The sequence below is a fragment of the Oncorhynchus mykiss genome, chromosome 6 (assembly GCF_013265735.2).
Source record: "Oncorhynchus mykiss isolate Arlee chromosome 6, USDA_OmykA_1.1, whole genome shotgun sequence".
Lineage (NCBI taxonomy): Eukaryota > Metazoa > Chordata > Actinopteri > Salmoniformes > Salmonidae > Oncorhynchus > Oncorhynchus mykiss.
This window is the reverse complement of record NC_048570.1, coordinates 69,551,861-69,576,753: the sequence shown is the minus strand read 5'-3', so window position 1 is coordinate 69,576,753 and position 24,893 is coordinate 69,551,861. Positions and strand designations below refer to the sequence as shown.

The 24,893-nt window shown below is 43.8% G+C and overlaps 1 protein-coding gene across 1 annotated transcript in view; it reads right to left on the bottom strand.

Annotated features, from left to right (window-relative positions):
• Nucleotides 1-24,255, bottom strand: part of LOC110526470 (transcription factor 25) — a 30,745-nt gene extending 6,490 nt beyond the window's left edge. Inside the window, exons 1-16 of the mRNA XM_021607464.2 lie at nucleotides 23,883-24,255; nucleotides 23,333-23,470; nucleotides 23,104-23,172; nucleotides 22,279-22,400; nucleotides 22,071-22,136; nucleotides 21,903-21,985; nucleotides 15,149-15,279; nucleotides 13,461-13,560; nucleotides 11,953-12,046; nucleotides 11,716-11,808; nucleotides 9,486-9,591; nucleotides 9,168-9,327; nucleotides 8,926-9,013; nucleotides 5,875-6,033; nucleotides 4,490-4,580; nucleotides 3,742-3,821 (exon numbers count right to left, since the gene is read on the bottom strand). Coding sequence (XP_021463139.1) covers nucleotides 3,742-3,821; nucleotides 4,490-4,580; nucleotides 5,875-6,033; nucleotides 8,926-9,013; nucleotides 9,168-9,327; nucleotides 9,486-9,591; nucleotides 11,716-11,808; nucleotides 11,953-12,046; nucleotides 13,461-13,560; nucleotides 15,149-15,279; nucleotides 21,903-21,985; nucleotides 22,071-22,136; nucleotides 22,279-22,400; nucleotides 23,104-23,172; nucleotides 23,333-23,470; nucleotides 23,883-24,104 — 1,802 coding nt within the window. The 5' untranslated portion in view covers nucleotides 24,105-24,255. The remainder of the gene's footprint in view (nucleotides 1-3,741; nucleotides 3,822-4,489; nucleotides 4,581-5,874; nucleotides 6,034-8,925; nucleotides 9,014-9,167; nucleotides 9,328-9,485; nucleotides 9,592-11,715; nucleotides 11,809-11,952; nucleotides 12,047-13,460; nucleotides 13,561-15,148; nucleotides 15,280-21,902; nucleotides 21,986-22,070; nucleotides 22,137-22,278; nucleotides 22,401-23,103; nucleotides 23,173-23,332; nucleotides 23,471-23,882) is intronic.
• Between the last annotated feature and the right edge of the window lie 638 nt (nucleotides 24,256-24,893).

Genomic DNA, 24,893 nt, shown 5'->3' with positions numbered 1-24,893 from the left:
CCTTATTGGTTCTGCTTAGGAAAACACTCTTGGTTTTCAGTCCAGAGGCACCAACAGGATTGCTGATCCAAGTAGACATAGAGAAGAACCTAGTGATCTGAAGGAGCCACATTCAATAACTAGCTACAGTGCATTCGGAAAGTATTCCGACCCCTTGACTTTTCCCACAAATTTATGAAATTAATTGTTTTCCTCATCGATAACCACCAAGATACTATACCACATAATGACAAAGCAAAAACAGGTTTAGACAAACATGTAAACCTTCTTTACACAAGTATTCAGACCCTTTGCTATGAGACTCGAAATTGAGCTCAGGTGCATCCTGTTTCCATTGATCAACCTAGAGATGTTTCAACAACTTGATTGGAGTCCACCTGTGGTAAATTCAATTGATTGGACATGATTTGGAAAGGCAAACACCTGTCTGTAACATCCCACAGTTGACAGTGTACGTGAGTGCAAAAACCAAGCCGTAATGTCAAAGGAATTGTCCTTAGAGCTCCGAGACAGGATTGTGTCGAGGCACAGACCTGGGGAAGGGTACAAAACTATTTTCTGCAGCATTGAAGGTCCCCAAGAACACAGTGGCCTCCATCATTCTCATTATTTTTTACACACAAAAAAAATAAAAAGATAGCTTTGTCATTATGAGGTATTGTGTATAGATTGATGAGGGGAAAAAACATTTATTCCATTTTAGAATAAGGCTGTAACGTAACAAAATGTGTAAAAAGTCAAGGGATCTGAATACTTTCCGAAGGTACTGTATACACACACACACAAACTTCCGTATTGTCATGTTCAGTGATGATTATAATTACTGCTCACTCTCTAGTCACTGTCTCTGCAGGGTGAGCCGATGCCAAAGGATGACCTGGAAGTAGCTCGTGGGTCGGGAGCTGAACCAGGAAGTAAATCGTCTGATGGTGGCCATGAGGGACATGCTGGCCAACATCCAGTTTCAGGAGCCACCTAGAGAGGACAACCCTAACAGGATTGTGTCGAGGCACAGATCTGAGGAAAGGTACCATAACATTTCTGCAGCATTGAAGGTCCCCAAGAACACAGTGGCCTCCATAATTCTTAAATGGAAGAAGTTTGGAACCACCAAGACTCTTCCTGGAGCTAGCCGACCGGCCAAACTAAGCAATCGGAGGAGAAGGGCCTTGGTTAGGGAGGTGACCAAGAACTCGATGGTCACTCTGACAGAGCTCCAGAATTCCTCTGTGGAGATGGAAGAACCTTCCAGAAGGACAACCATCTCTGCAGCACTCCACCAATCAGGCCTTTATGGTAGTGGCCAGACAGAAGCCACTCCTCAGTAAAGGCACATGACAGCCCGCTTGGAGTTTGCCAAAAGGCACCTAAAGACTCTCAGACCATGAGAAACAGGATTCTCTGGTCTGATGAAACCAAGATTGAACTCTCTGGCCTGAATGCCAAGTGTCATGTCTGGAGGTAACCTGGCACCATCCCTACGACAGAGCATGGTGGTGGTAGCATCATGCTGTGGGGATGTTTTTCAGCGGCAGGGACTAGGAGACTAGTCAGGATCGAGGGAAAGATGAAAGGAGCAAAGTACAGAGAGCTACTCAATGAAAACCTGCTCCAGAGCGCTCGGGACCTCTGACTGGGGGCGAAGGTTCACCTTCCAACAGGACAATGACAAGACAACACTGGAGTGGCTTCGGGGCAATTTTCTGAATGTCCTTGAGTGGCCCAGCCAGAGCCTGGACTTGAACCCGATCGAAAATCTCTGGAGAAACCTGAAAATAGCTTTGCAGCAACGCTCCCCTTCTAACCTGACAGAGCTTGAGAGGAGCAGAGAATAATGGGAGAAACTCCCCAAATACAGGTGTGCCAAGCTTGTATCGTCATACCCAAGAAGACTCGAAGCTGTAATAACTGCCAAAGGTGCTTCAACAAAGTACTAAGTAAAGGTTCTGAATACCTATGTAAATGGATTATTTTAGTTTAATATTTTGAATACATTTGCAAAAATGTAAAAAAAACAACAGTTTTTGCTTTGTCATGAGGTATTGTGTGTAGATTGATGAGGGAAAAAATAGATTTAATACATTTCATAATAAGACTAACGTAACAAAATGTGGAAAAAGTAAAGGGGTCTGAATACTTTCCGAATGTACTGTATATATGGTGTATGTATATACAGTTGAAGTCGGAAGTTTACATACACCGTAGCCAAATATATTTAAACTCAGCTTTTCACAATTCCTGACATTAAATATTCTCTGTCTTAGGTCAGTTAGGATCACCACTTTATTTTAAGAATGTGAAATGTCAGAATAATAGTAGAGAGAATTATTTATTTCAGCTTTTATTTATTTCATCACCAGTGGGTCAGAAGTTTAAATACACTCAATTAGTATTTGGTAGCATTGCCTTTAAATTGTTTAATTTGAGTCAAACGTTTCAGGTAGCCTTCCACAAGCTTCCCACAATAAGTTGGGTGAATTTTGGCCCATTCCTCCTGACAGAGCTAGTATAACTGAGTCAGGTTTGTAGGCCTCCTTGCTCGCACACGCTTTTTCAGTTCTGCCCACACATTTTCTATAGGATTGAGGTCAGGGCTTTGTGATGTCCACTCCAATACCTTGACTTTGTTGTCCTTAAGCCGTTTTGCCACAACTTTGGAAGTATGCTTGGGGTCATTGTCCAATTGGAAGACCCATTTGCGACCAAGCTTTAATTTCCTGATTGATACATTGAGATGTTGCTTCAATATATCCACATAATTTTCCTGCCTCATGATGACATCTATTTTGTGAAGTGCACCAGTCCCTTCTGCAGTAAAGCACATCCACAACATGATGCTGCCACCCCCGTGCTTCACGGTTGGGATGGTGTTCTTCGGCTTGCAAGCCTCCCCCTTTTTCCTCCAAACATAACGATGGTAATTATGGACAAACAGTTCTATTTTTTGTTTCATCAGACCAGAGGACATTTCTCCAATAAGTAGGATCTTGACCCCATGTGCAGTTGCAAACCGTAGTCAGGATTCTTTATGGCGGTTTTGAAGCAGTAGCTTCTTTCTTGCTGAGCAGCCTTTCAGGTTATGTCGATATGGGACTTGTTTAACTGTGGATATAGATACTTTTGTACCCGTTTCCTCCAGCATCTTCCCAAGGCCCTTTGCTGTTGTTCTGGGTTTGATTTGCACTTTTCGGACCAAAGTACGTTCATCTCTAGGAGACCTTGGCTGGTCTTGGCTGATTTATTTTGATTTTCCCATGATGTCAAGCAAAGAGGCACTGAGTTTGAAGGTAGGCCTTGAAATACATTCACAGGTACACCTCCAATTGACCCATATTATGTCAATTAGCCTATCAGAAGCTTCTAAAGCCATGACATCATTTTCTGGAATTTTCCAAGCTGTTTAAAGGCACAGTCAGCTTAGTGTATTGTAAACTTCTGACCCATTGGAATTGTGATACAGTGAATTATAAGTGAAATAATCTGTCTGTAAACAATTGTTGGAAAAAGTATTTGTCTCATGCACAAAGTAGATGTCCTAACTGACTTTCCAAAACTATAGTTTGTTAACAAGAAATTTGTGGAGTGTTTGAAAAACAAGTTTTAATGACTCCAATCTAAGTGTATGTAAACTTCCGACTTCAATTGTATTGTGTGTACTATATAAAAACCTGCACTGGTACATACCTTACCTTGCACAAGATATGTATAATGACACAAGTTATGACATGTTTGGAGGGTTACCTCTCAGGCCGGGTATATGAGACCACGGAGTCCAGCGGGGGGAGAGGATCGAACCCCATCACCGACTGAGTGGTCACCTCCTGGGAGAGAACACACACAATTCACCATTACAGTAAACATATTGAAGGCCTATCCTCACTAAAACTCTGTTACTGATGTAATTGTCATGCATCCAAAACATCAACGTTAATCTTGTTTGTGTTATGAGGACCTCTCGATGAGGATGTCCAATCATTATATTGGATTGCGTTCTTCATGCAACCAATAAGGAAGCCGTATGCCAGTGGTTAATTCCCTCTTTCAACTAGAGAACTACATTCTCAGCATAATTTGGCATGCTCTGTACTGTGGCGGTTGTGTATGTGTACGCTACGCTCATGCAAACCACATTTACTCTGTGGGACATTTCATGTTATAAACATACAGGATATACATTGTACAGCATGAATGAATACAACCATTCATGATCATGTGATAAAGCAGTAAGGAAATTATACTATGATTAGATAAGTCACTCTATTCCCCTATATACTGTGTGCTACGATTGACCAGGGTTATGGCTGGTCAAAAGTCATGCAATATAAGGGGATAGGGTGCTATATGAGACACAGACTTAATAATAGAGTAAAGCTGGTTGCCAAATCCGTTTCTGATTTAACAAACAACATGACAATGAATGACTGGGCTAAATCAGAAACAGAACTGGTGACCAGGGTATAGTAGAGTGGCTGTTGCCTGAGTCTCTCACCAGCGGTAGAGTGGAGGTGGCCTCTTTGATTTCAGACAGGATGACGTGGCGATGGATGTTCAGAGGGGCACTCTGGTACCTCTGCTTCCTCCTAGGGGGGGGTGGAGGAGACAGGAGAGGAAACCAAAGTCAGAGACACATAGGTCGGGGCCTCTTGAGTGGTGCAGTGGTCTAAGTGCTTGAGGCGTCACTACAGCCCCGGGTTAGATGCCAGGCTGTGTCACAGCCAGCCGTGACCGGGAGACCCATGAGACGGCGCACAATTGGGCCAGCGTCGTCCAGGTTAGGGGAGGGTTTGGCCGGCCGGGATAACAAAAAAGGGGTAACAGTACAAAAACTATATAATAATAATAATAACATAAAAAAGACACACACAGGCTATGATGCTGCAACCACAAAACCCAAATACAGTGGGTTTCTGTGTTGTATTGGACCCAAGCCTGTCATTTTTAATAGAGGCAAATAAGCACATTTCTTTGCCGTGTTGTCTTGCAGTATTACTGAACGGCCTTGTTGCAAACAGAATGGATGAAGTGGACTGTTTAACACAGGCTTCATTCTTTTCACAATGCCATACATGCCAGATATGTGGAGTGAATGCAATGTGGTTTATCCTCTGTATTTTCAAGTTATGTGCTTGCAGCATCATGTTATGTTCATGCTTGTCACCTGCAGGGACTCGGGAGTTTGTCAGGATCAAAATAAATATGAAAGGAGCAAAGCCCAGATGAAAAGTTAGAGGAAACCCTGTCTCGGTCTTCTGAACACATAACCCTGGTATAGTTTTATATTTCAGCAGGACAATTACACAAATTGTAATGCCGTAATTGTAATGCCAAGAGGTGTTGAGTGTTCCTGAATGGTCCAGTCTCAGTCCTAATTTAAATCTGCTTGAAAATCAGAGACAAGGTTTGAATATTGCTGTCCATCAATGACTTCCAATCAAATTGACTGAGCTTGAGAAATAAAAAATATGAATAAAAAAATGTATATATGTTGCCCTAACATTTGTGCAAAGTATGTAGATTCTTATTCCAAATGTTTTACAGCTGTAATGGCTGCCAAATGTGCTTCCACCAAGTATTAACCCTGGGGTGTGAAGACATCCAGACATCTTCATTTGGAAAATGTTCTATAATTTTTCTTTCACATTGGAAATGTAAAGTGGAACAACGGTAGAAAAACAATCTATTTTTGTATTTAATTTTAAGGCAGCAAGCTTGGAATCCACACTGAACATTGCTCCACTGAATATATGAATATTCCTTATTGAACAGAAATAGTCAGTGCGAATTTGAGGATAGAGGCGAATGGGGTAACAAGGAACAGTTTGCCCGGTTGGAAAGGTAATAATGCCAGTGGTCTAGAGTCCAAGGGGCTCTTACTTGTTTTGGCAGTCCTCCACCAGAGGGTCTTTAGAGTCGACTCGTCGTAACACCTCCCTCACACACTCCTCCAGCCACAGCAGGACCCCTCCCTCCCTCCACAGGGTGTGCGTCCGCCCCACGTACAGAGACACCAGTTCAGCCAGGGCAGGAGTCTGCCTAGAAAGAGGGAAAGAGATGGGAAAAAGGAACAATTCAATTTGTCACTCTAATACAATTTCATGACAATAAACGATGATTAAATTCCATTAGGCTGACTGACACAGAAGAGGTGCATATAGGGAAGATATGACAGACAGAGAGACATGATTCCATTAGGCTGACTGACACAGAAGAGGTGCACATAGTAAAATGGCAGCAGTTTTACGGGCGCCTAACCAATTGTGCTATTATGTGTTTTTTTTTGCGTTATTTGTAACTTATTTTGTACATAATGTTTCTGCCACCGTATCTTACGGCAGAAAAGAGCTTCTGGATATCAGGACAGCGATCACTCACCTCGGATTAGACAAAGATTTTTCTTCAACAAGCGGGAAGCACAGGATTTACTACTATGCTAACACCCGACAAGGACAACATCCCCGTTATGGGCAAGAGAAAGAGACGCAGGTACAGAGGACACAGGGCGGGGTGCTTTGTAAGGATCCGCAGAAGGCGAGTGTGAAAGCTGCCGTTACCGTCAATATTACTCGTCAACGTACAATCATTGGACAATAAATTAGGTACGACCACGAATACCTTACCAATGGGACAAAACTATAACATCTTATGTTTCACGGAATCGTGGCTGAATGATGACATGGATATTCAGTTAGCAGGATATTATTCCAATTGCATCCAGGACGTCGTCCCCACAGTGACTGTACGTACATACCCCAACCAGAAGCCATGGATTACAGGCAAAATTCGCACTGAGCTAAAGGGTAGAGCTGCCGCTTTCAAGGTGCAGGACTCTAAACCGGAAGCTTATAAGAAATCCTGCTATGCCCTTCAGACGAACCATCAAACAGGCAAAGCACTAATACAGGGCTAAGATTGAATCATACTACACCGGCTCTGACGCTTGTCTTATGTGGCAGGGCATGCAAACTATTACAGACTACAAAGGGAAGCACAGACGCGAACTGCCCAGTGACACGAGCCTACCAGACAAGCTGAATCACTTCTATGCTCGCTTCGAGGGAAGCAACACTGAGGCATTCATGAGAGCATCAGCTGTTCCGGACGACTGTGTGATCACGCTTTCTGTAGCCGACGTGAGTAAGACCTTTAAACAGGTCAACATCCACAAGGCTGCGGGGCCAGACAAATTAGCAGGATGTGTGCTACGGGCATGTGCTGACCAACTGGCAGGTGTCTTCACTGACATTTTCAACATGTCCCTGATTGAGTCTGTAATGCCAACATGTTTTAAGCAGACCACCATAGTCCCTGTGCCCAAGAACACTAAGGCAACCTGCCTAAATGACTACAGACTCGTAGGACTCACGTCCATAGCAATGAAGTGCTTTGAAAGGCTGGTAATGGCTCACATCAACACCATTATCCTAGAAACCCTAGACCTACTCCAATTTGCGTACTGCCAAAACAGATCCACAGATGATGCAATCTCTATTGCACTCCACACTGCCCTTTCCCACCTGGACAAAAGGGATACCTACGAGAGAATGCTATTCATTGACTACAGCACTCAACACCACAGTACCCTCAAAGCTCATCACTAAGCTAAGGATCCTGGGACTAAACACCTCCCTCTGCAACTGGATCCTGGACTTCCTGACAGGCCGCCCCCAAGGGGTGAGAGTAGGTAGCAACACATCTGCCATGCTGATCCTCAACACTGAAGCCCCTCAGGGGTGTGTGCTCAGTCCCCTCCTGTACTCCCTGTTCACCCACAACTGCATGGCCAGGCACGACTATAACACCATCATTAAGTTCAGACGACACAGTGGTAGGCCTGATCACCGACAATGACTAGACAGCCTATAGGTAGTAACTCAGAGACCTGGCCGGGTGGTGCCAGAATAACAACCTATCCCTCAACATAACCAAGACTAAGGAGATGATTGTGGACTACAGGAAAAGGAGGACCGAGCATGCCCCCATTCTCATCGACGGGGCTGTAGTGGAGCAGGTTGAGAGCTTCAAGTTCCTTGGTGTCCACATCACCAACAAACTAGAATGGTCCAAACACACCAAGACAGTCGTGAAGAGGGCATGACAAAGCCTGTTCCCCCTCAGGAAACTAAAAAGATTTGGCATGGGTCCTCAGATACTCAAAAGGTTCTACAGCTGCAACAGTCAGAGCATCCTGACTGGTTGCATCAATGCCTGGTACGGCAACTGCTCGGCCTCCGACCGCAAGGCACTACAGATGGTAGTATGTACGGCCCAGTACATCACTGGGGCCAAGCTTCCTGCCATCCAAGACCTCAACACCAGGCGGTGTCAGAGGAAGGCCCTAAAAATTGTCAAAGACCCCACCCACCCCAGTCATAGACTGTTCTCTCTACTACCGCATGGCAGGTGGTACCGGAGTGCCAAGTCTAGGACCAAAAGGCTTCTAAACAGCTTTTACCCCCAAGCCATAAAACTCCTGAAGAGGTAATCAAATGGCTACCCGGACTATTTGCATTGTGCCCCCCCAACCCCTCTGTTACGCTGCTGCTCCTCTCTGTTTATCATATATGCATAGTCACTTTAACCATACCTGCATGTACATACTACCTCAATTAGCCAGACTAACCAGTGCCTGTATATAGCCTCGCTACTGTATATAGCCTCGCTACTGTATATAGCCTCGCTACTGTTATTTTTCACTGTCTTTTTACTGATGTTTTTGAAAATTGTTTTACTTATCTATTGCTCACCTAATACGTCTTTTTTACTTAACAATTGCACGGTTGGTTAGGGCCTGTAAGTAAGTAAGCATTTCATTATAAGGTCTACATCTGTTGTATTCGGCGCACGTGACAAATAAACTTTGATTTGATATAGGAAAGACATGAAAGACAGGGAGACATGATGCCTCGGTTGAAGCAGATGTTTTACCCCAACTGGCTTCTGGGTCCAAAGAAGTCATGTGATGATACAGCAGCGTCTGGCTGCACTGTGCACAGGTCCAACAGAGGCATCAACACTGGGAAACACACAAACAAACAGATATCAGGCATAGGTCTCTTTTCTGTGTGTGTGTGTGTGTGTGTTCTATATAAGCATACATGGTGGAACACATTCTGACGGCTGTCCCTCTCAGGCCTGTGCATGTGTGTATGTGTGTGTGTGACTTTAACCTCCAGGGAACATGATGAGAGCGTCCTGCAGCAGTAGGTCAGCCTTGTGTTTGAGCCGTTCCCTCTCCTCTGACTCAGTCTGATCCTCCTGACTCAGGTGGAAGTGGCTCAGAGCCACAGAGAAGGCAAAGTTTGGCAACTGGGACAGGTTTCTGTGCACCTGGGAAACACACACACACAGGAATCCGACAAAACACAAACCACACACAGAAATCAGACAATACACACAGCACACACAGAAATCAGAAACACAGAAATCAGACACACTGTTATGAGGTCACACACACAGGGAAAATCTTGCACACACACTCATCTCACCTCCCAATCCTGGTATAGCCGGAGGAGGAAGTTGTACTCTCGTGAGCGCAGGGAGAGGAAGTCAATGAGCAGTAGCATACAGAGGGGATCGCTGTCGGGGTCCAAACTTGGGAGAGAAAGGAGATGACGGAATAAAACACCAACAGCTCCTCTTCTTCAATGAATACTTCATTCAGTTTTGCCTACATAACTAAGACCACATAACTATTATATAAATAAACATTACAGAAATAAAATAAATGGTTTCTTTATTAAAAGTGGAACCATGACAACCCGTGACCAGAATCTGTGCCATTGGAAATGTAATTGAGGAAATGTAATTGAATTGACACGGTCTCCAATCAATCAATGTTTGGTTGTGCGTGTGATATTATTATTTACTATCATTTGGCAGGGAATACTATTTGTAGATCAGTGATTCTACACCTTATTTTGCTCAAGCGGATCCTCTCCAACAGACTCGGAAGTTGTAGCTAAAAATTCGTAAATTGGGGTCAGTTAAAGGGGAGATTCAGTGAAACCAACCATTGAAATACACTGTATGTAATTTGGAGGGTAGTAGCCCCAACAGATTCAAACCCGGATCCAGCGACTATAAATTCAACACCTGTTGGCTTGACAGTCACTGGATCTGGGTTTGTGGATCCGCGTTTGAGTCCCGGTCGGGGCTACCCTCCAAATTTGGTACATTGGTGTCAGAAGTGGGATTGGTGCACATTAGGCCATCCGAGCGGCGTGTACTCGTGAGGGATTAGGCATAGCTTGGGGACACGCTCTCCCGAAGGAAGGGGGTAGTGAAGCAACCATAACCCAACACCTAGCGAGCTCGTCAAGAGGTTCGGACCTCTTGGAGTAACAGGTTAAGGGCTTGGCAGTCACTGGACCTGGGTTCGAGTCACGGTCAGATATTGATTAAATAACATTTACTATGGTTTTCTACCTTCAAAACTATTGGATAATGCTGGAAATATCGGTAAAAGCAGTGCCTCCATTTCCACAACAAAAAGCAGGGCCCTATATGTGGTATATGACAGAGCTACTGAAGCAGAGATAAGGTCCTCCTGATCATAACACAGCAGGCCTGAGAGGGACAGCCGTCACAATGTGTTCCACCATGGATGCTTATACAGAGCAGACACACACCAGCGTGAGGGGAGGAAGCCAGTGTTTGACGGAAATCATAGATAAACACTGAGTGTACAAAACATTAGGAACACCTTCCTAATATTGAGTTGCCCACGCTTTTGCCCTCTGAAGAGCCTCAATTCGTCTGGGTATGGACTCCACAAGGTGTTGAAAGTGTTCCACAGGGATGCTGGCCCATGTTGACTCCAATGCTTCCCACAGTTGTGTCAAGTTGGCTGGATGTCCTTTGGGTGGTGGACCATTCTTGATAAACACAGGAAACTGTTGAGTGTGAAAAACCCAGGAACCTACGACCATACCCCATTCAAAGGTACTTAAATATTTTGTCTTGCCCATTCATCCCCTGAATGGCACAGATACACACTCCATGTCTCAATTGTCTCAAGGCTTAAAAATCCTTCTTTAACCTGTCTACTCCCCTTCAATAAATGACATCAATAAGAGATCATAGCTTTCACCTGGATTCACCTGGTCAGTCTATGTCATGGAAAGAGCAGGTGTTCATAATGTTTAATACACCATGACCACCACATCCTAGATAAGATAAACGCTAAAGGCCTAAAACACAGGGCTGAGGCAGATGCATGTGTAGTAATAGCCCTTCCATAGTGTGTGGACTGTCCCATGGGTGTTGTACTGTCATACCGCTTAGCCAGGTTTTATGACCAACTGACTTGTTGGAAAGATGGCAGGCATCCTATGACGGTGCCATGTTGAAAGTCACTGAGCTCTTTCAGTAAGGCCATTCTACTGTCAATGTTGGTCTATGGAGATTGCATGGCGGTGTGCTCGGTTTTATACACCTGTTGCAACATGCAACAATTTCAAAGATTTTACTAAGTTACAGTTCATATAAGGAAATCAGTGAACTGATAAACATGTATTAGACCCTAATCTTTTAAATGCACACATTTAGTCTTTATCTGCACTGTTTTGTCTTTCAATTGGCTCTTTTTGTCCAAATAAATAACACACATAGTCCGTCGCTGTACTTCTTCCATTATGCGATTCTCACCTTCCCTCTCCTCTACCCCTGACACCTGGGGTGCACACTGCACACACACACACACAGTCTCCCATGTACCTCAGGATGAGTCTGCAGTACTCCAGGGCTGTCCGGGGGCATCCCCTCCTCTCCAGGAACATCATGTGCTTATAACCAGCCAAGTAGAATGCCCTGCAGAGAGGATAAATATACAGACAAAGAATATACTTATAATATAAACCTTGTAAAATTAAATATTCAATGGAAATTTAAGAAAAAGGCCCTTCATAACAGTGTTTGTGGAATGACCTGTATAGCAGAGATTTATTATCTAACCTGTTTTCTGGTCGCAGGTAGTCCAGTCTGCTGGTTCCTGACGTCAGGCTGCACACAGGGTGGAATGCACACTCAAAGCTGTACAGGGCACGCTCTGAAACACACACACACACACCACACAGTCTTTTATCAAAGACAAGTGAAAATATATAACTTTAGCCAGCACTACCTGGTTGCTAAACAGTCTCAGTGATTCTCAATTGGTAGATCACCATACCCATACCTTCCACCTGTCTGTGTTTGTCTTTTGTAAAAACATAAATGTCTCCCTCTGCTGGAAGGCATGAAAACAGCTTTACGTGAAACCCCTCACCTTCTCCCTTGCAAGTTCCGGTGTCAACAACTACATCAACAAGACTAGCTACCTAGAGGTAGCAGCACTGGTAGGATCCCAATGTAATAAGCCCCTGCAAAATAAGATTATACAACTGTATAAAAAAATTCCAGAGCTGCTGTAATGAGTTGATTTGAGTAGGACCTCATTAGCATGATCAGGAGCAGCTGACAGGATGAGAGGGGCTACACCCACACATCAAGAATCTTGACATGCACTTTCAGTGACTATATCGGAACAATCAGTGGGTTGTTTGAATGTATTGCGTACAGTGCAAACACGTGGCTAGATAACCAATACATATTTTAGATGGGTTCAATTCAGTTATGTGTGGTTGAAAATCTACTTTCACCTTGAAGGTCAGAGAGAAGTCACTGTAAATGGAAGCTGCTTTTGCTTGCTCTGTATTGATGTGATTTAGCCCTGACCAAAGCTCTGCTCAAACCTTAACTGTATTTATCAACTCATTTATAGACGATGTTAGCAGGCTAGTAGCGACAGGCTTGGAGTAACAGTATGGTAAGATTTCCTGCCTAATTGCATTACCTGAGGAATCTCAAATTGCATGCTGGCGCCTTGTTGTTCTTTTCCCCCCCCAATTTAGAGTCTTTCAGAGAATAAACATGGTGTGGATACAGCGGACTCAATTTAACTATTAAACCTTATCTAGATCAATTGCATAAGGCAGAGGTTCTTAAGCTTTTTCAGCTCGAGACCCATATGAGAAATTTACTGTCCTCAAACCCCCCAAATTAAGAAGAAATAGTGTGTGTTTATAAAAGTTTACTCCTAACTCGCGACTCACCACTCACATGCTCAGGGCCTACTTTGGGTCCCAAACCATAGTTGAAGAAACCCTGGCATCAGGTAATATCTGACATACCAGAGCAATGTGTGGTATAGGTGTAACATGTACTGCCCAAAGTACACCAATGTTTATCAAGAATAATGTTGCATAAACTTATTCCAACTATTTATCTGGGACCGGGATTAAATTGTATAAGAGTCCAAGGAAACATACCAAAGGGGTCTCATGACACATTTACAAACCTTGAGCAAGAGGATACAGCAGAGAGGATCCTCAACTCATCAATCAGAGCTTTGAGTATGACCCTTCTTGCCAACCAGAGCAAAGACTGGAGTCCCACTCACCAATCAGGTCCCTGATACTCACCGATTAGGTCCCTGGCCATTTCATGATCCTCCTGTATGCGGCAGACATCAGAGAGCTGCAGCAGGGAGTCAATGTGGTAGGGGTTCATCTGTAGCAGGGCCTGGGGAGAGTGTAGGATGGGGGAGGACAAGGGGAGCGTGGAGTGGACAGGGAGAGGTTGGGGAGACAGGGAGAGGTTTGGGAGACAAGGAGAGGGTAAGGGAGACAGGAAGAGGGTGGGGGAGACAGGAAGAGGGTGGGGGAGACAGGAAGAGGGTGGGGGAGACAGGAAGAGGGTGGGGGAGACAGGAAGAGGGTGGGGGAGACAGGAAGAGGGTGGGGGAGACAGGGGCAGGGTGAGGGAGACAGGGGCAGGGTGAGGGAGATGGGGGAGGGTGGGGGGGACCGAGAGAGTGGGGGAAGCAGGAAGAGGGTGGGGGAAACAGGAAGAGGGTGGGGGAAACAGGAAGAGGGCGGGGGAAACAGGAAGACAAGGAGAGGGTGGGGGGAAACAGGAAGAGAGTGGGGGAAACAGGAAGAGGGTGGGGAAACGGGGAGGTTGGGGTGGACAGTGTGAGGTAGATGGGGGAGGGCAGGGGGACAGGGGGGGAGAAAAGTAGAGGGTGGGGGAGAGAGGGAGAGGGTAGGGTGGACAGGCAGGGTGAGGTAGAGGGGGGAGACGGGGGAGGTGGGGGAGTTGTGGGGGGGGGGACAGGGGGAAGGATCACCGTTTGTCTAAACATTAGAAACCATGTTCAGTGGCAAGAAAAAGTATGTGAACCCATAAATTGTTGTGACCTGTGTAAACATTCACAGTGCAGGATGGAAAAGTATGTGAATCCTTGGATTTATTAACTGCTTGACCTTCCTTTGGCAGCAATAACCTCAACCAAACATTTTTCTGTAGTTGCGGATCAGACCTGCACAACGGTCAGGAGGAATTTTGGACCATTTCTCTTTACAAAACTGTTTCAGTTCAGCAATATTCTTGGGATGTGTGGTGTGAACTGCATCTCAATCGGGTTGAGGTCAGGACTGTGTCACTTCAGAAGGCATATTTTCTTCTGTTGAAGCCATTCTGTTGTTGATTTACTTCTGTGTTTTGGGTCGTTGTCCTGTTGCATCACCCAACTCCTGTTGAGCTTCAATTGGCGGACAGATAGGCTAACATTCTCCTGCAAAACAACTTGATGAACTTGGGAATTCATTTTTCCGTCGATGATAACAAGCGGTCCAGGCCCTGAAGCAGCAAAGCAGCCCCAAACCACGACGCTCCCTCCACCATACTTTACAGTTGGGATGAGGCTTTGATGTTGGTGTGTTGTGCCTTTTCTTCTCCAGAAATAGTGTTGTGTGTTCCTTCCAAACAACTCAACTGTAGTTTCATCTGCCCACAGAATATTTTGCCAGTAGCGCTGTGGAACATCCAGGTGCACTTTTGCAAACTTCAGACGTGCAGCAATGTTTTTTTTGGACAGCAGTGGCTTCTTCCGTGGTGTCCTCCCATGAACACCATTCAACAAGAGCACCTCCTCCCAGCTGCCCACTGCACTGAGGCTAGGTAACATGGTCACCACCGATAAATCCGTGATAATCAAAAACTTTCAACAAGCATTTTTTTCAACGGCTATATCAGTTGTCCTAGATATTTGAGACATGCATCACGGCTTTGCTGATCAATCTCCCTGAGACCGTGGGCGTAGCCTTACCACAATGTTGTTGGGATCCATGGACTCCACTGAGTCCAGGAATTTGAACTGAATCTGCTGGTAGTCCCGGCTGTGCTCGAAGGTGAAGTACTGTAGACCATCCCTGGACTCCAGTAGGGTCATTGAGATACCTGAAGGAGGAAATATTACGGACAGTATTATTCTATGTGAGTTACATGCAATGCCGTATATAAACCCTGGATTGCTGATGCTATGTATTGCCCATTCAGAGGCTAAGTTTCTGCAACTGGGTCCTGGACTTCCTGACGGGCCGCCCCCAGGTGGGGAATGTAGGAAACAACACCTCCACTTCGCTAATCCTCAACACTTGGGCCCCACAAGGGTGTGTGCTCAGCCCCTTCCTGTACTCCCTGTTCACCCATGACTGCATGGCCACGCACGCCTCCAACTCAATCATCAAGTTTGCAGACGACACAACAGTAATAGGCTTGATTACCAACAATGACGAGACAGTCTACAGGGAGGAGGTGAGGGCTTTTTTTTTTAAACAATTGAGTAGGAGTACCAAGATGGCTGCGCGGTGGCTTCAATACAGCGCCCCATCAGTCATCCAGGATTTATACACATTATTGGTTAAATGTGTGTACAGTTGCAGTATGTTGAAATTGCATCAATTTGATATAGATGTGAATGTGGAATAAAGATAATGATAAGACAATTTGATATATAGCTAGCTATACAGTGCATTCGGAAAGTATTCAGACCCCTTGACTTTTTCCAAATTTTGTTACATTACAGCCTTATTCTAAAATGGAATAAATTGTTTTTTCCCCCCTCAATCTACACACAATACCTCATAATGACAAAGCAAAAACAGGTTTTTAGAAATTTGAAATATCACATTTACTTAAGTATTCAGACCCTTTACTCAGTACTTTGTTGAAGCACCTTTGGCAGTTATTACAGCCTCGAGTCTTCTAAGGTGCACCTGTACTTGGGGAGATTCTCCCATTCTTCTCTGCAGATCTGTGTCTGTGTGCTTATGGTCGTTGTCCTGTTGGAAGCTGAACCTTCCCCCCAGTCTGAGGTCCTGAGCGCTCTGGAGCAGGTTTCATCAAGGATCACTCTGTACTTTAATCCGTTCATCCTTCCCTTGACCGTGACTAGCCTTCCAGTCCCTGCCACTGAAAAACACCCCCACATCAGAATGCTGCCACCAGCATGGTAGGGATGGTGCCAGGTAGCCTCGAGACATGACGATTGGCATTCAGGCCAATCTTGGTTTCATCAGACCTGAGAATCGTGTTTCTTATGGTCTGAGAGTCTTTAGTTGCCTTTTGGCAAATGGGCTGTCATGTGCCTTTAACTCAGGAGTGGCTTCTATTTGGACACTCTACCATAAAGGCCTAATTGTAGAAATGTTTTGGTATCCTTCCCCAGATCTGTGCCTCGACATAATCCTGTCTCGGAGCTCTACGGACAATTCCTTTGACCTCATGGCTTGGTTTTTGCTCTGACATGCACTGTCAACTGTCAACCTTATATAGACAGGTGTGTGCCTTTCCAAATCATGTCCAATCAATTGAAATTACCACAGATGGACTCCAATCAAGTTGTAGAAACATCTTAAGGATGATCAATGGAAACAGGATGTACCTGAGCTCAATTTCGGGTCTCATAGCAAAGGGTCTGAATACTTATGTGAATAAGGCATTTATGTTTTTTATTTTGAATACATTTCTATAAATCTATTTTCGCTTTGTCATTATGGGGTATTGTGTGTCGATTGATGAGAAAATAAATATTTAATCAATTTTAGAATAAGGCTGTAACGTAACAAAATGTGGAAAAAGTCAAGGGGTCTGAATACTTTCCGAATGCACCGTAGATATTTAAGTGGAATAAAAATTGCAATCTGTCCCATTCATTCCATGCCCATGTACAGTATAGCACCCTAGAATTTGAATGAACACACTTTGGGCTAAGGAGAGGGAAACATTTCACGGTGACACAGCAGTCCTGGTGTACCACATTCAAGCCAAGGCACTGAGACCACTCAAAGTGAGAGGTAAAAGATAAAATCACCCATCTATATTTTGGGAGGGAAATGATATTTCCCAGACCAAATCTCCAGTCAGGTGATTGCATAAGCCTTGAGCTTGGGGGAGCTTTAACACCCTGAGGAGTAGCTAACACTGACATAACAGAGACTCTGATTCTTCTCCAACTTCAGCTCTGGGTTAAACAGCCCAGTATCCCACAACACCAGGGGCACTATGGACCCAAACATAAATGGAGTCTTTCCCAAACATCAATAGAGTCTTTGAGGTTGAGGGCTAGGCAGCACTTGATTAATGATATGTGGTGATTGGACTGTTTTTTAACTAGACGTCATAGGGCAACGTTTAAAGCCACAGAACACAGCCTTTAGTGTGATCCTACCCAGAAAAGCTGTCTCTGTCAACAAGGCTTCAGGTGCCCACTGCTGTTAACATGTACTTTCTTCTGCTGCTGCTTTTGATTGGTTATACGCTACCCAAACTGAACCAGGAGTCTTAGTCCCACAGATGACAATTCTGAATGTGATAATGTCGTCTTGTTGCTCAACACAGAGGCGTTAGCACGAGGAGATGGGGATTCAAATAAGCAAAATTGATTGAATCCTAATAAATAGAAACTGGCATATCAACATGTATTTCAGAGAACTGGAACTACAGTATAGTGGAGTCTGGAGCTATAGCGTGGCTGGCCCTTAAATGTACACTACACAGAGAGCTCATTTCAAAAACATGCCTGTAAATCTCTCCTGGCTCAAAGTAGAGTAGAGACTGACTGCATCACTACTTGTCTTTGTGAGAGGTATTGATGTGTTGAAAGCTAACACACAGCTCAGACACCCATACATACCCTACAAGACATGTCACCAAGGGTCTCATCACAGTTCCTAAGGCAGGGGTCTCCAACCCTGTTCCTGGAGAGCTACCTTCCTGTAGGTTTCCGCTCCAACCCCAGTTGTAAATAAGATGGTTCAGTTTACCAACCAGCTAATTATTAGAATCAGGTGTGCTAGATTAGGGTTGGAGTGAAGACCTGCAGGATGGTAGCTCTCCGGGAACAGGGTTGTAGAGGCCTGCCTTAAGGCCAGAACAGAGGTTGGGAAACGCACAGTACTTCATAGAGCCAAGACTACATGGAACTCTCTCCCACATCAGGTAACCCAAACTAGCAATAAAATCTGATTTTAAAAATATAAAACAACACCTCACAATGTGGAGTGCGAAGAGATACACACATTGTAATATTGTATTGTTGTAAATTTTAGACTGTACATTTGTAATGGTGGATCAGTGTGAATTTGTATAGTACACAATGTTTGTTGTAATGTATTGATTTATTTATGATGTAGACTATTGTTTTGATGTGTTGTTTTGTAGGGTTCTGCAGTATCCAGATGTTTTTACCGTCATACCGTTTCTGTACCATATCGGGGTATACGGTATTACCCAAAATGCACATAAGGAGCACTATTTCAAATAATAAAGAATATAAATAAAACAAGCTTATTTGTCTGTTCCTGTTTGGACCCCAGGAAGAATAGTGGCTGCCTTGACAGCAGCTAACGGGGATCCTGTCATGCCTCTCGATTGTTTACATGAACTTAATTTATGCCATCATAGTTACAGTATTTTAGTGTATGAGGTAGGGCTAACCTCTTTTAGTCGACTGGTCGATTGTTTGGACGACCAAGATTTCTTTAGTTGAGCAGAAGCAAAAAAAAAATAATAAAATAACAATCATGCTGTACATGACACCTGTCTGATTTGCGCCTGTCTGAGTGGGCTGATCCATTGTGAAGGCCGTGCGGATGGAACAGCCCATCAGTCTAAGACGTGATACTGGAATTGTATATGCTTATACTACGTAAGAACAATGGTGCAACAAAAATACAATTATATTATTTTATAACTAATGTGCTTTCTCCTGCGTTGGACAGTGGTCGCTGTCTGCGGTTCTGAAACATCAGTGCGCTGTTGAATTGTCGCCTTTGCTTAGACCATGTTGCTAATAGCAAAGTTAACCGGCATATTGGTGTTGATAACAATGCAACAGAGGCAGCAGCAGAGTTAGGAGATGAGAAAACAGCCCTTGCCTTAATTGACTAAGTGAGGAGAGAGGAAACCTCAACTTAATTAGGTCTATAATCAATAGTCTAACTGTTAAACGTGCCTGGCTTTATAAATCATCCATATACAGTGCCTTGCGAAAGTATTCGACCCCCTTGAACTTTGCGACCTTTTGCCACATTTCAGGCTTCAAACATAAAGATATAAAACTGTATTTTTTTGTGAAGAATCAACAACAAGTGGGACACAATCATGAAGTGGAACGACATTTTTTGGATATTTCAAACTTTTTTAACAAATCAAAACTGAAAAATTGGACGTGCAAAATTATTCAGCCCCCTTAAGTTAATACTTTGTAGCGCCACCTTTTGCTGCGATTACAGCTGTAAGTCGCTTGGGGTATGTCTCTATCAGTTTTGCACATCGAGAGACTGAAATGTTTTCCCATTCCTCCTTGCAAAACAGCTCGAGCTCAGTGAGGTTGGATGGAGAGCATTTGTGAACAGCAGTTTTCAGTTCTTTCCACAGATTCTCGATTGGATTCAGGTCTGGACTTGGACTTGGCCATTCTAACACCTGGATATGTTTATTTTTGAACCATTCCATTGTAGATTTTGCTTTATGTTTTGCATCATTGTCTTGTTGGAAGACAAATCTCAGTCTCAGTCTCAGGTCTTTTGCAGACTCCATCAGGTTTTCTTCCAGAATGGTCCTGTATTTGGCTCCATCCATCTTCCCATCAATTTTAATCATCTTCCCTGTCCCTGCTGAAGAAAAGCAGGCCCAAACCATGATGCTGCCACCACCATGTTTGACAGTGGGGATGGTGTGTTCAGGGTGATGAGCTGTGTTGCTTTTACGCCAAACATAACGTTTTGCATTGTTGCCAAAAAGTTCAATTTTGGTTTCATCTGACCAGAGCACCTTCTTCCACATGTTTGGTGTGTCTCCCAGGTGGCTTGTGGCAAACTTTAAACGACACTTTTTATGGATATCTTTAAGAAATGGCTTTCTTCTTGCCACTCTTCCATAAAGGCCAGATTTGTGCAATATTGTTGTCCTATGGACAGAGTCTCCCACCTCAGCTGTAGATCTCTGCAGTTCATCCAGAGTGATCATGGGCCTCTTGGCTGCATCTCTGATCAGTCTTCTCCTTGTATGAGCTGAAAGTTTAGAGGGACGGCCAGGTCTTGGTAGATTTGCAGTGGTCTGATACTCCTTCCATTTCAATATTATCGCTTGCACAGTGCTCCTTGGGATGTTTAAAGCTTGGGAAATCTTTTTGTATCCAAATCCGGCTTTAAACTTCTTCACAACAGTATCTCGGACCTGCCTGGTGTGTTCCTTGTTCTTCATGATGCTCTCTGCGCTTTTAACGGACCTCTGAGACTATCACAGTGCAGGTGCATTTATACGGAGACTTGATTACACACAGGTGGATTGTATTTATCATCATTAGTCATTTAGGTCAACATTGGATCATTCAGAGATCCTCACTGAACTTCTGGAGAGAGTTTGCTGCAATGAAAGTAAAGGGGCTGAATAATTTTGCACGCCCAATTTTTCAGTTTTTGATTTGTTAAAAAAGTTTGAAATATCCAATAAATGTCGTTCCACTTCATGATTGTGTCCCACTTGTTGTTGATTCTTCACAAAAAAATACAGTTTATATATCTTTATGTTTGAAGCCTGAAATGTGGCAAAAGGTCGCAAAGTTCAAGGGGGCCGAATACTTTCGCAAGGCACTGTATATCTACAGAAATAAGGCAGTTCCTGCTTCTGTTGCCTGTTTGAGTGTTTGTGTTACGGTGTTTGTCTTACGGTGTTCAGAGATTGTTATAACCAATTTATTGATGTGATTATGATATGCTATATGTCAGGCTCTATTGGTCACTTGCAAGCAAAGCATACATGTGTCACGTAGAGAGAGCAAGGGTTGAGGGAATAGGGAATGTTTTTCCTAAACAAATTAGGGATTTCGGTAACATAACTTTTCAGTCAGAAATGGCTTCAGCAACATGGACAGTGCTATACACTGTTGATGTGTGTCTTTTGTGTGTCTTAAATATTTAATCAAACAGTTTGCTTAAAGCATCAGACAAGCTCAGTGCATATAGTTGATTTGATTAAAACACATGGCACATGTCATATATATATATTATTATATTTTTTATTTATTTAACCTTTATTTAACTAGGCAAGCCAATTAAGAATAAATTCTTATTTACAATGACGCCTACACCAGCCAAACCCGGACATGGGCCAATTGTGCGCCGCCCTATGGGACTCGCAATCACGGCTGGTTGTGATACAGCCTGGACTCGAACCAGGGTGTCTGTAGTGACGCCTCTAGCACTGAGATGCAGTGCCTTAGACAGCTGCGCCACTCGGGAGCCCAAAATATATGGAAAAATGCACGTTTTAAAATTTAGACCAATCAATTGCTCGAAAGAACAGACGACTCTTGGTTGACTGATCATTTTGGGGGTTGGGGACAGCCCTAGTATGAGGGCATTATCTTTTGTTTTGTGACTTTGTCATGGGAGATACTTAATTACATTTGCATCCACAAAAACATTTATGTTAAATGTTGCATAAATAGTATTTATTCACAAGGCTTTCAGCGTTATGAGTGATGCCGAGTGTGAGAAGTTGAGTGTAGGTCTGACCTGGGCGACTGAAGCGTGGCCAGGTGTTTTTAGGGATGGTCATCCAAGTGCTGCGATGGAACTGTCTCTGTCTCTGACGAGGTCTGAGGAAAGAATTATGAGATGGCCTTACACTGTAACCTTTAATAGTAGTAGTCCCACGGATAAGGAGTTCTGTGAAGATCTTACCTTTGATCTCCAAGAACTGCTCGAGCTCCAAAGTATCTCTTCAACTCCGTCTCAGGATTCAGGTTCCTAACAAACAAAAGAGGGTATGTCCCAATAAAATGTATCACTGGTAAATGACTGCCATAAATTAAGTATATTATGATTGTATGACATTACCCCACTAAGAGACCTGATGTCTGGTTGGCTGCTGTGCTGTTAACCTACTCACCTGTGTTCCACATAGAGCACAGGCCTGTTGTCTGAGGCTCCACAGCCCTCACTCTGCAGGGTCAGTCCATTAGACTGCTCTATGGTCTCCAGCAACGCGTCAATGTCATCCCCAGCTCCCTCCTGACAACCACACATAAGACAGAGCAGGCTATGTGACGGAGTGAGACGGCGTCAGGGCAGCACCCCCATAGCCTCAATACACAATAAAATGCTGCTAAAGCAAGTGGTTAATATGGCAATTGTGCACAACAGTGGTTAATATGGCAATGTGCACAACAGTGGTTAATATGGCAATTGTGCACAACAGTGTTGATATGGCAATGTGCACAACAGCGGTTAATATGGCAATGTGCACAACAGTGGTTAATATGGCAATGTGCACAACAGTAGTTAATATGGCAATGTGCACAACAGTGGTTAATATGGCAATGTGCACAACAGTGGTTAATATGGCAATGTGCACAACAGTGGTTAATATGGCAATTTGCACAACAGTGGTTAATATGGCAATGTGCACAACAGTGGTTAATATGGCAATGTGCACAACAGTGGTTAATATGGCAATGTGCACAACAGTGTTGATATGGCAATGTGCACAACAGTGGTTAATATGGCAATGTGCACAACAGTGGTTAATATGGCAATGTGCACAACAGTAGTTAATATGGCAATGTGCACAACAGTGGTTAATATGGCAATGTGCACAACAGTGTTGATATGGCAATGTGCACAACAGTGTTGATATGGCAATGTGCACAACAGTGCCCTCACATTGGGGGACATATGTGGAAGTGATTTGTCAAGATGGACTGATGCTTTATACCTGTTTATCTCCTGTAGTGTTCTTTTTCTTCTTCTTTTTCTTCTTTTTCTTGCTTGTTTTATCTCCGGACTGACACCAAGAAAATAAAAACTATTAGACAACTCTTCAAAACATTTCGACTAGATTGATCATCCATAATAACAACAAGACTGAGGAGGAATGGGGTTCACAATACCCCATAGTACTGTGGAGGCTACAGTGTATCAGGGATGTCCGTCTCTCTCCTCACCTTCGCAGCACCTGTCTCAGGCTGTGCATCTCTCTTCTCTGTTTCCCCGCTGTCACTCTTCTCCTTGGTTTCATCACCATGCTGTTCTTCTGGCTTCACTGTGTCTTCATCCGTCGTGGCTTTCTCTGCTTCACATATCTGCAGCGACATGGTTCCAGCAAGAAGGACAGAAAGGCTCAGGTTAAGGTTGTATATCAGAGATTAAATCTCTACATTGCACAGTTTTAATTAATCTCTGGTCAGTCTCTGCCTTGATTTCCTGCCATTGTGATTCCAACCTATCATCGTGACATTCATATGGTCAAGGCAAGGGGGTGTACTGTATGACTCCTGTCTGGCCAGGCAAAATCGGTTAGTCAGTATAATGCTGGTTTGATTTGTTGACAGTCTGCATATGTCACTGTCCTGCTGCTTTTTTCATTGACTAGCATAGCTAGCTAGCTAGCTATGTCACACAGTTATGTAGCCTTGGGGGTGGAGCTAGGTGGCAGTTAGCGAGACATTTCTTAAACATTTTGCAATGTGTGTTAGAAAAAGAGAAACACTCCACCAGTTCGTAAATGTTGCTCAAGTTTTTCTTATTCTTCTTAGCTTTTCTGATGCTGCTCTTATCAGACTGGAGAACAGCTTCATCCGGTTCCAATTCTTCTTCCTCAACATCCGCAGCCTGCTCCTCTGGCTCTGGCCCTTCACCTGGGACAAGATCACCGAGGTCCAGGGCCTCCTGCCCCCGCTGTTTCCCCTTCAACCTCCTCAGAGCACGGCTCGACATCTTCCCGGGACAGAGTTGTCACGAAGATGGGTTATGGTTCAGCTGGGATTTGACCCAGCTTCAGCCATGAACAACATGAGCAAAATACGCATGCCAAAGAGTTTATTCTACGGGTGCTCCATGTAGACAATCTTGGTGCATGCCAACTATTTTCGTTTTGATTATCACAGTTCGCTGCCGTTTACCTTTGTACCACTAGGCAGCAGTAGTGCGTAAGGACAAAGGTTCTGAAAATTCCTGAAATTCGTTAACACAAATGGGAACTAAAGACGATTATTGGGAAATAAGACGATGGGAAATAAGACGATTATTTGCATGCTGGATGAGAGTGGCAACCACTGCCAAGGCTGTTGGTGTAAAGTCAGTTAATGGTTTCAAAGCCTATGACCAATGCATATTTTTGTTGTAAACAAGAGTTGCCATGGGTCTATCAATACCTTTATTTAACAAGGTAGGCTAGTTGAGAACAAGTTCTCATTTGCAACTGCGACCTGGCCAAGATAAAGCATAGCAATTCGACACATACAACAACACAGTTACACAGTTACACATGGAATAAACAAAACATACAGTCAATAATACAGTAGAAAAAAATATTTTTTTCCCATTCCTCCTTGCAAAACAGATCGAGCTCAGTGAAGTTGGATGGAGAGCATTTGTGAACAGCAGTTTTCAGTTCTTTCAACAGATTCTTGATTGGATTCAGGTCTGGACTTTGACTTGGCCATTCTAACACCTGGATATGTTTATTTTTGAACCATTCCATTGTAGATTTTGCTTTATGTTTTG